We start from the raw sequence: 11839 nt of genomic DNA, 5'->3' as shown, positions 1-11839 counted from the left end.
GATCTGCCTGTTCTGCTCCCCACTCTGTCTCCATGAAGCCTCTCGCCGCCCCTGAGCCTCTGGCCTGTACCCCAGTTCTGTATGCACAAATAAATAAATCTTTAAAAGAAAATATCAACTCCATGATGGCAGGACCATGTCTGCCTGGCTCACCACTAATTCTTCCTCTGTACCTAGCAGATAATGTGTCAACAAATATTTTTGGATAAATGAATTAATGAATAACCTGAAAATGAGGAGACCTAGATTCTAGTTCCAGACCACCTGATAATTGGTAGATGAGCTAATCAGGTAATACCTGATTTATTATAAAATGTGCAAGTTTAACTCTGCCCACATTTTCCTTTAATTCCTTTGTGAACACTACCTTCTCTGATTGCGGTGTCGGAGAAGCATGTGAAACCAGTGCCGCATATTCCAGTCTCCTCTGTGTAGGCTGCCGTGCTGGAAGGGTCCCCATCCCCACTGAATGTGGTATTCTGGGCATCAGTGCTCTTAACATGATGTAGAAAATGGAACAGCTGTTTCTTGGCGACCTGGTGAATTAACCAACATTGCTGGAGAGCATTTAAAGATTACTCACAGACAAACTACAATTGGAAATGGGGTGGCCATGTGTTTCTTGAAAACCATTAGGATTTAATCTGCTTAAAATTGCACCTCCATTTTGACTGAGAAACAGTGTGGTAGGGAGGTTAACAGTGTAGTTTTGGGTATCAGCCTGACACCACTTGTCAGTTTCACAACCTTGGACAAGTCAGTTAACCTCTCTCATTCGGTGTCTTCTATAAAATGCAAGGAGTTAGGGTAAAATGCTGAATGTATATTGTTGCTGTAAGTCAACTGTTGGTGTCACATCTACACATAATAGATGCTCAAGAAATTTGGAGGTTGTTGAAGTGATTATTGTACTATTCCTATAAAGCACTATAAAGAAAGTATTCCTCATGCACCTTATAACTTGTGTTCTCTCTACCTTATAGTGTGGAATTTGCAAAGGACAGCTGGGAGATGCAGTGAGTGGGACAGATGTTAGGATTCGAAACGGTCTTCTAAACTGTAATGATTGCTACATGCGATCCAGAAGTAAGTACTCAGGGAAATACCTTGAAATGAGTGAATCCAATGATATGCCCAATCATAGTACCTACTTTAGGAATTCAGTTGTGTCTCCATATCAGGTAAAACTCCCAAAGTAAGGGAAAACTGTATTTACACTTAAGTAACAGGAATAATATGAAGCTACCCCTTATTTACCCCTTATTTCCTTTATGGAAGTTGCTGCTAATGTGTGGTCAGATTCTTTTTATCAAAATGTACATTAAGGGCCCTCCCTAGTGGCACAAGGTGTTAATGTGCAGCACTCTGAAACTAGCTGCAGCTGCTTCAGCAAGACTTGGATCCCAGCCTGGGAGGTGGCCCACATGGCACAGCAGACCCACTGCTCCTCTCAGCAGTGTACTTTGTCGATCAGCCTGTTCTGCTCCCCACACTGTCACTGGTGACTCCTCTCACCGCCCCTGCACCTCTGGCCTGTGCCCCAGTTCAATATGCATAAAAGTAAAAAGAAAAAAAAAGTACATTAATACATCAGCAGGTAAGCACTATAGGTCAAGTCAGAAATATTGTCTAAACTCACCATATTTTGATGAGATATAAGAAAGATACAAAGCCTGTGAAAAACTATGCTTTTGTTGAGACATCTCTTTAGAAGACCAGCACCATTTTGGGCTGGTTGATGTGTGGAGATTGGTTCCCCACTATTACCAAAGTAAGTATTCACTAATTCCTCAGGGACTACAGTCTTTACATTCAGGAGTTTCACGGTTTTGTTTCCATTAAGTGACGGGTTAGCCTCCTGTGTGAATCCCTGCACCCTTCCAGAATGCCTCAGGTATTATCAGAGTTTAACAAATATGGCCTTAAAGCTCCTCCAGCACCCACCCTGCCTTCCAAACCTTTCTGGGTCTTCGACATTAGTCATGTTGGTTTTGAGGGCACCAGGGGGTGCTGTTGCCCAGCTGCTGTTAAATCTGAAACTAGCCACTGGGCGGTTAGCAGCTGAATACTTTCTCACATTCCATACTCAAGTGTTGTCCTGCTGGTGCAAAACCTACACAGTGGAAGATTTTCTAAACAAATTCATCTGGCATAAATTTTTTAAAGGGACTTTACTGATGTGGTTTGAGATTCAAGAATGTTATGTTATTTCTCAAAGGAAAGTAATGTTCTTATGGTTTTTTTAAACATGGATCCCTAATTCTGCAAGACTAAAGACTTTAACAGTAAAAAAAAAATGAAATTAAATTATCATAATAAATTCAAATAAATACAAGAGTATGTTATTAAAATGACAGAGTAAAGTTACATCAAACCCAGGTGATTTGGATCTATGATTAACATTTAACTTGGGTCAAAACAATTCCACTTAGAATTGCTGTCTTCAAACTAGAGTGTTTACACCAAGAATTTTATACGTGTGTGTATATATAATATTGATATTGATGTTGTACTACATATTATATGTAAAGCTTGGTATAAATAATATTCCATACATACCACAAATATATATGAATGCACACATAAATACATAATATATATAATAATCATATGTATTTAAGCTGGATCTTTTCATTTATTTCATTTTGCATATCAGGAAGGAAAACTAAACCCTTTTCCCTCCCAAGTTTCAAAATGCTTTTTTTCCTACCATCTTCTATAAAATATACCTAGTCTCAGCCTCAGTGAACCAGTTGAATTAGAATCTTGAAGCCAGTAGAGGGCTCCGTTAGGTTGAGGGACTAGAGCCAGATTTGAAAAATGCTTACATCTGGGTTTCTTTCCTATTTAAAGTGCTTAAGGAATGCCAACAGAAAACAAACCTGAATCCACCTCTGGGTAACAGTGACCTATATTGATCCAAATTTCTATTGTAATTTGGGAAGTTGAATGATTCATTGTCACTTGTAAATTAGATTTTCAGATCCAGATCAGGAGTTTTTCTCTTATGTGTACAAATATATAGAGTGTTAACTGATTTTAATTCCAAATCTAAAGTTGAAAATTAGTATAACAGTCTCATAAGATAAAAAAATAACAAAGTGTGGGGCCTCCCTGATAGCCTAGGGGTTAAGTCTCAGCACCATGAAAGCCCACCACAAGGGCCTGAGTTCTACCCTGGCCAGGGAGCTGACCCACTTGGCACAGCAGACCTCTCCTGTCTGGCCCACTGCTCCCCTCAGCAGTGTATTTCAATAGATCCACCTGTTCTGCTCCCCACCCTGTCTCTGGTGAATTCTCTCACCACCACTCCTATGTACCTCTGGCCTGAACCCCAGTACTTCTATGCAAAAATAAATATATAAAATCTTTAAAAAACAAAGTGATCTGGATTACTTTAGGATGCTACAATGCTAAGTAGAAAAGAGGCTCATTTTCTGACTAAATAATCTCTACAAACATTCAAAAATAAAAAGTTATAAATAATATGTTTAGAAAAATAGGATTGAGCATAAAGATATCAAAGAACAGTCTCCAAAGTTAAGCATCGTAATCACTATGTATGTGAACACACACACACAGATGATGAATATGTGTGGGCTATACCTACCTGCCTCTGTGTTGGCTTTTATTTCACAAAGATAATCACATAGTTGTGGTGTTCTGTACTTATTTTTGTAGCTGTTATCTCTAGTGCTCTATCTTACCAATTTTCCCTTATACTTTCTCCTCATTCCTGAATGGTTTTTAAACAGCCACTTGCAAATGCATTGTATGGACTTAACCAGAATGGGTTGTTCACAGTTTTTTAATATTATTTTTTAAATGCTCAAAAGAACGTTCTTATATATCTTGATGAACATTTATGAGCATTTCCATAGAGTAACTTCTAAGCAGTGGAATGGTTGAGTTAAAAGGCATGTGTTCTTTAAATTTGCAGACCACTTGCTTAATTATCTTCTAGAACAGTGCAGTCTCCCTGGAAAGTGTGTAAGAGAGCCTCTTTCTCTCTCCATGCCAATGACAGCTCTGGATATCATCAAACTTTAAAAATGCTCACTCTAGTAGGTGGGGGCGGGGGCAAAGGGGGGGAAGCTGGAGTGAGAGAAGCATTGCTTTGATCTTTAAGTCTTCATTATAAATGAGTCTAACATCTCCACATGGTTATTCATCATTTATATTTATTTTTCAGTGCACTTCTCTATCCTGGCCCACTGATCTGTTAGCTATTAATTTGTGTGAATTCTTTGTTAAGTTAATGAAATGTTCCCTTTGTTTTATCTTTGCTGCTTATTGCAGTTATCATAGGTTTTCCTACTTTGTGGATTTTTTCATAGGAATGAGTTCTATTTTAGGAAATTTATATTTATATTTTCTTTTTTTTTTTTTATTCTGGATTTTATGCCCTACTTAAATTTAAACTTTCACCTTCACATAATTCCTTACCCAAGATTTCTCTTAGAATTGTTTTATGTTTTCTTTTTTACATGTAGTTATGCGATTATCAGGAATGTACTTGGGGGTAAGAAATGAAATAGGTATCCAACTTTATTTGTTCCCAATTAGTCAACTATGTGAATATCAACTTAATGAATAATCCTTCTTTTCCTCACTAATTTGAAATGTCAGCTTTCTCATAAATTAAGTCCTCATGTATATTTGGGCCCATTTCTGGAAATTTTATTATGTTTTATTAATGTAGTCTCCAATGTTATCTTTTATTATTATAGCTTCACAATATGTTTTAATACAGAGTAATAATGTCCACTGGCTCTTATTTTTTATAAAATTTCCTAATTCTTCTCCCATGTTTATTTTTCCAGATAAATGGTAATGTCATTTTAGGCTAAACTCTAATGAAGGCAAGACATGACAAGCTGAATGACCACTGTCACTAAGAATATTGCTCATTCCTTTCTTGGTATCATAAGAAAAAAATACATACCTTGGGAGTAGACAGGTAGAGGGGATAATCATTAGCTAATGAAGGATAAATACACTTGAGTTGCATAGGTATACGCCAGCTACAGTAAGAGTCAGAATGGAAAGAAGTGGATAAAAATAATTTTTCTTCCTTTTTATTTTATTTTATTTTGTTTTGAGTTGAGAAGAGATGGATAGATATGAGGGGTGGTTTACATCATAGGCATTCTAAGTGAAACAAAATAATTTCATTGTGTGGAATAATAAAACCTGAATATATAATCCCATTTTCTTCAAGTAACTAGTCACATTTAAATGAAATTTTTCTCCAGGAAGGGAAAAATAGCATAACAGCATATTAAAATGCAATTCCTAAAAGCAATGTAAACAGTTTTTAAGTTCATATGTAAATAGGAATGGAAGTGCAAAACAAATTACCTGTCACAAATCAAGCCATCGCATGTTTAACTTGTGCCATTTGTGCTTGGGTGTTGGATGACTGTGTCTTTGTGTCTGTTCCATCATTCATTCCAGTGAAACGCATTTAACACAAAATCCCCAGGGCCTTTTCCACTGTTGTGATTGCCTCCTCACAACTCAAGTGCCTAAAACGAAGGAGCAACTCTGAAGATTTCATCAGGAGCTGTGGATCCCAACCATCCCTCCTAAATGGGGCGCCAGATAAAATACAAGATACCTACTTCATTTTTTTCCTCTTAAGTTAGAATTTCAAATCCCTGTTTTTTTAGTATGTGTACGTCCCAGATACTGCATACTCGCAACTTAGTTTGAGTATAGTCCTACGATCATATGAGATATACCTTCAACAACTTTTTATCTGAAATTCATACTTTACACAATACTTTACACAAATTCACACATACTTTGTGTGTCCTGCATTTTCATCTGCTAAGTCTAACGATCCTATTTCTGCATCAAATGTCAAATTTCTCTTGTTGTAATGTCTTTATTCTTAGAGCAACCAAAACCTTAAGAAATTGAAAGAAAAGAGGTTTTCTTCCTTTTTAGCCACAAAAGACAAGGTAGAAAACCTGGTGCAGGTCATTTGCTTTAGGACGAACCACACTTTACAGCGCCTATGAGCCCCGGCCCGTGGTGAAGGTCTGCATTGCTAACTGGCCCTGCTGATGTCAATCTTGCTCATCTCTGACCATACTTCAAGTAGCACTTTAAGAAACAGCTTTATCCTCCTAGAAGGCAAAGATGTGGGCAGAGGTGACTGCTAATTTGGGAAATGTTTAACATCTGAAGTGAGTGGCATGCCTACTACAACTAATTGTTTCTGTTTTCTTTGTTACAGGTGCTGGCCAACCCACAACATTGTGATATTTTCAAGCCTTCCAATCACTCACCATTTCTTTCTTGAGAGTGTCCCTGGTGTTCCTTTAACAAAATCCCAAGTTCAGGGGGCTTCTCAGCATTCGTTAATTTTTGAAAGGCTATTCTAAAAGATGGTATTTGTCATTTTGTAGCACAGTGTTTGTGTTTTACCTGCTTTGGGGTTTTTTTTGTTTTTGTTTTTTGTTTGTTTGTTTTTTGCATTTGCGCAATTTATACAAACGATACTGAATTGTAATGATCCTGACTAATTCAAAAAAAAGTTCTTAGTGAGGTGAAACAGGCTTATGGATTAAAATTTGTTACTCTCTTCTTTGGGAATGAATGAGATAAATGATGCAATAAACCTGTTTTTGTTTTAGTAGTTCTAGAAAAGAAACACTTTATGTTTACAGAATTGAGCTGCAGAAAGTGCAAGATATGCCAATTTGAGACATGTGGTCTCTCAGACAGGAGCATACAATGAATGCATTTCAGAAACTAAAAATCATATTCTATAGCTCTGAGCTATAACTTGTTTTTTAATGCAGACACTAGTCTGATAATAGATACTGTAATCCTGAAACATTTGTGTTACTTACCTTTTGAGGTAGAAGTCATACCAATAAATTATTGCACCCTTAGTATTAGATTTGGTGTACTTTGGAAGTTAGGTCATTAATATAGGCCGCTCCATCAAATAAAGAGAACCTTGGCAATACTGGCCAGGCTTCCACTCTGGGACAGTGCTTAAGGGTAGGAAGAAATCAGAGGGAAATATTTCAATCATTATTTCCAAAGTTATTACCAAAACCTGTGAGGAAGTCTAATCTTCAAAAGAGTGGTGGAGCCATGATCACCACGAGGTGTTGGTTGCTTGCTTCTCTCCAGGCAGTAGATTCAATAAGGAATTAAGATGAAGCCTGTGGACGCTCTCATGGTGTGACTGCTGCTCACCCTTGCCGGCAGGTTCTCATTGAGGGCCTGAAGCCTGGGGTCTAAGGAAAAGCATTAAGTCCATCCTAATAGAATCCAAATGACATATGATGAGATAAGCCACGGATGTGGGATCAGCAAGAACATGCAGCTCACGTGCACCCCATCCTCTCTCATGGACATGTGCTCTCTTCCCACCTCCTCCTTCACAACTCTTTACTATCAAGAATTCTGGACCTTGCTCGTGGAGAAGTTTAGAAAGGAACTACGCAGAGGGCTGGTGTGCTTTTCACCTGTGTGACAAGTGTCAGCTGGCCAAGAAAGGAATCAAGTTACTAACAAGCTCACATGTTAGATCTCCAGGCTGTTCTCTTTAAGACTGGGGAAAGGAGACTATTTATTCTGCCTTAAAAAAATGGCAAGTTAGTGAAGATGACACTTTGTGAATGTAGACTATGGATATACTCCCACTAGGTTAATGTAGTCATAAAAGGAGATCAAGTAGATGTTTTTCTGTTATGTAAGCAATAATTTTTTTCTGTGTCTTACTGAGTATGGCTAGCAGTTATTTATTTACATGCTAGACGGTTCTCTGCATGCAGGTTCCATGTAAGTGCAGAAATTTCCTCAGCCACTGGAGGTATTTTGACCATTTTGTCATCTGGATGAGCTGATGTTAGACTGAAATTTATACATCATTTCATTAAAAATTGTGCCTTAGAAAATGCAAAGCTGTTGCACATCGTGATGAATTATGGATGCAGTACATCGAAGAGAGATGAAGTCACTTCCAAGTTCCCAAAACTTCTCAAGGAGGTGTTTGCTGTTTTACAGGAAAAAAAAATTTAAAAAAGAAAAAGAAAAATAGAAAAAAATTTAAAAGAAAAAAAAGTTTTGAAAATGTACAGATTAAGTCCAATATTTTGATTAACCACCTGCATGTTTTATTAAATATTTTGATAATGTGGATGTTTACACTTTGCATGATATTAGCAGATTACGTTACCACAAATAATGCACAAAACATGTACAATATGATCATTCATAACTGATTTTTATAGAATCCTTTTTACATGTGGAACTCCATCCGTTCTGTGAGGAGTATATGAATATTGCACATTCTCTTCTGGTTTCACAAACCCATTTATACTTATTTCTTAGTGAGACTCATTGTACATGTATTGAAACTAGAATCAAGTCAAGAAAGATAAAGCCCATTCTCCAACTGCAAAATGTGCTTTCCCATAATGAACAATAGTCACCAGCACAGAATAATCTCCCACGTTTACTAAATTCTAATTGCCACCTGTTTCTATTTATATTTGATTTCTATTTCATTGGGAGTCTGTTACATGGCTGCTCAGGCAGACTAGATTTTGTTTTTTCCAGTGCTGCATAGTGAGTATGATCTATATCTTTTCAAATAACCTTTGAGATCCCAGGGAAAAAAATGTTCTGCTCTGTTGAGCTACAATGTAAATGTGTTTGTTTAAAAAAAACAGAGGAGGCAAGTGAGTGATTTATTGCTCCTGAGAAAGTATATCTGATTCTTTTCTCATCCACCAAAAGCTAGTCCCTTCTCTTAAGGAAAAAATGGATAACTCTTTGTTTTCACTAGTAAACTTTCATGACATTTCATTCTTTCTATGTAGTATTATTAATGCAATATGTATTATAGTTATCTATACACAGTGTAAGACTTAAGGAGCTGAAATGATCCACCACATATGTGAGTCATCCAAGCAATGTTACTGTTCTGGGTGGGCCAATGTTCTACATCAGTTACACTAACCTTCATTTTAAATATTTATTCTAAAATGCCTCTGATAAATAGTACAAAAAATTAAAAAATAAAAACAAAAAGTTGTCTAAAACGCAACAGCTTTTATAGTAAATGTACATTTATAAATAAAATACTCAAATCAACCTTGGTTTCCATTGCCTTTTTTTGGAGGATGGGAGTTGGTTTTGTTCCTTCTTGCATTTTTCCGTCCAGGGTTGAGGAGCCAAATGACAGCAGTGGTGCAAATTTGCATATGCATAGTGATGCTTTTTTGAGGTCAAATATTTAATGCAAATCAAACTTTCCAGCTGGTTATAGGAGTCACAGAGGAATTACCCTCTATGGAAGGATTTAAGCTCTTTGAGATGAGACACAGTAAATTACAAGAGACCACGCAATAAATGCCAATGGAAATCATTTGAAACAACCAGAAGTGAACTAATAATAATATTTAATAATTTAATAAATATTTAAAATGGAAAATCAAACCAAGCTCTTATCGTCCCTGTGTCCTACTAATTGCACCAGTGTTGCCTCGGTGCTGGCTCTCTGTATACGTACAGATTGTTCCACTGAGGGCCTGTTTCTTGATGGTTGAACCAGGGAATATAGTGTGAAATGATGACAGCCTATTGATACGGTGAACATTCATATAAAATTCATATAGCTATATGTAGGTAGAGATACCTTGCTTTGCACTGTGTTCCTAATTTGTCAGTGGTAGTATATAGCAAGCAAATTCCTTGAAAGTTTCCATCACTTTGAAATGCAGTTTTCTAATTGCCACCCCTTGCCGTATTCTACTTCTTGCAAAGTTGAGTAGCAGTTAGTAGCTGTTTCTGTTTTCATGGAAAAGTGGATTCTTTTCCTTTCATAAGAGTGTTCGTACCTATCAGAGTAATTTTATATTTCCATTATTATTTAAATGAAAACCCATTCAACTAGAAAGCATTTCAAAACAAAGACTGTTATTCTAACATGTCAGTTGTCTAGAAAGAATATATTCATGAAGAAAAAAACAGTCTATCCAGATATGTTGAGCTAGCTGTCATTCTGTTAACTTTCTTCAAGACATGGATTTCTTCAGGGTCTTAGCCTAGACACAAAGGATCCTTCCCTATCTTTTGTCATCATTATCTAAATCAGGGATTGCAAACTCATATGGCTAGAGAAACAAGCCATATAATCTCATTATAAATAACCAGAAGAGGATAATAGAGAGTAGTGTGGACTCTGGAAAATGAAAAAAACAGCCTAGTTAAAGAAAGAGTCAGCTATCTGTCTCCAACCAAATGTTTTTATCTGAAATCTCCAGTTACTTGAATGTCAAGAATTCAAAACAACTTTCCAATGCAGTTCCAAACCAAAATTGTGAGACTATACAAAATATATCTGAAAATGTTCTTTTGCTCTTTGACTACCAGTTTGAAATCTATATATCTGCCTTTGCGTCTCTGTCAGTCTTTACCAACTTACTTTATTGTAAGTCATTTCATCTGATAAATCTAAGAAGTAGCCATGAAAAATGTTTGCTTTTCAGAGTGCCATTAACCATTAAATCAGTGGTATTGCTCAGATTTATAGCATTTTGGGGTAGCATTACCATGTATGATCATCAAAGATTGCCATATTATAAGCACTCTTCCATCAGTATGAAAGTACCCTTCATAGCAATACGAAAATTACAAACAGGCCAATAGAAAAATGGATAAAAGATATGAATAGCTATCCCATAAAAAGTTAAATAACTAAAATATAGATATATATATATATTCAACTTTCTTAGGAAGAAATGCAAATTGAAGTTATTATAAGATACCATTTTATACCTGCCAGTATAACAAATATTTACCACTTTAACAACAAGTGTTAAGAAGGTATGGAACAATGAAAATACACTGTTGGTAATATATGTTTGTAAACAATTCTGCATTATCTTGTGAAACTGATGAATTCTGCATTATCTTGTGAAGCTGATGAATTCCTACCCCTTAACACAGTAGTTTCACTTCTGGAACATAAATACCCTGAGCCTGACCTCTAAAGATGCTCTAGAATCTCTCACATGTGTGTTCGAGGAGACACAAACAACTATGTCCTTCACAGTGCTACTTAGACATAAATTTCAGTATTCCATGTTAGCAGTAAAAAATGAGTGAACTACAGCATACACACATACATTTGGATAAATTTCAAGAAAAAACCACCGGATTAAATTAGCAGGACACTGAAGAGTACACACAGCAAAATATCATTCCTATCATGTCCCAAACACTATAGTAGAAAACTAAGCTTTGTAATCTCTGGGGATACATAATATGTGATACAAAGAGCAGAGTAAAGAGGAATAAATGAATTCACAATTTGGGGTTGGAGTAAGGAGATGCTGTCAAGGAAGGGAGTCAGAAAGTATCAACTTTATTACCTTTTTATTTTTTATCATTTATTTATACACTCTGTTATAAATCTTCATCCTTACTAGATATTGCTAAACTACTTTCTAAAATGATAGCTTCAAATAATCTGACAACATATGAAAGGGTCTATTTCTCTACACTGTATCTAAAACTGGGCTTATTTCAGATCTTTATTGGACATCCCAGCATCACTGCTGTGAATTTGCTGTCTTCCTTGAATTTGACTATTTTACTATTGCATTGCTTTTCTTTTTATCTTGCTTTTTTGGGATCGTTGTAAATATTCTAAACCCTAATCTTTTATCAATCACATGTATTGCAAATTTTCTCTCAACTTGTGGCTGACCTTTTAAACATTAAGATGTCTTTCATTTGTCAATTTTTAATTTTAAAATAGTAAATATATGAATATTCATTTATACTTTATGCTTTTTATGTCTAA

The 11839-nt window shown here is 36.1% G+C and overlaps 1 protein-coding gene across 4 annotated transcripts in view; it reads left to right on the top strand.

Moving 5' to 3' along the window:
- The window catches only part of LIMCH1 (LIM and calponin homology domains 1), a 79351-nt gene extending 70228 nt beyond the window's left edge, over positions 1–9123 (top strand). For all 4 annotated transcript variants that reach the window (XM_012724154.1, XM_012724152.1, XM_012724153.1 and 1 more), the window contains 2 exons: positions 984–1086; positions 6245–9123. In XM_012724154.1, the coding sequence (XP_012579608.1) occupies positions 984–1086; positions 6245–6270 (129 nt within the window). In that variant the 3' untranslated portion in view covers positions 6271–9123. The remainder of the gene's footprint in view (positions 1–983; positions 1087–6244) is intronic.
- Positions 9124–11839: the final 2716 nt, after the last annotated feature.

The sequence above is a fragment of the Condylura cristata genome, unplaced genomic scaffold (assembly GCF_000260355.1).
Source record: "Condylura cristata isolate star-nosed mole 26May11 unplaced genomic scaffold, ConCri1.0 scaffold00012, whole genome shotgun sequence".
Classification (NCBI taxonomy): domain Eukaryota; kingdom Metazoa; phylum Chordata; class Mammalia; order Eulipotyphla; family Talpidae; genus Condylura; species Condylura cristata.
Note: the sequence above shows the minus strand (reverse complement) of the source record. Positions and strands in the feature narration are given on the sequence as shown.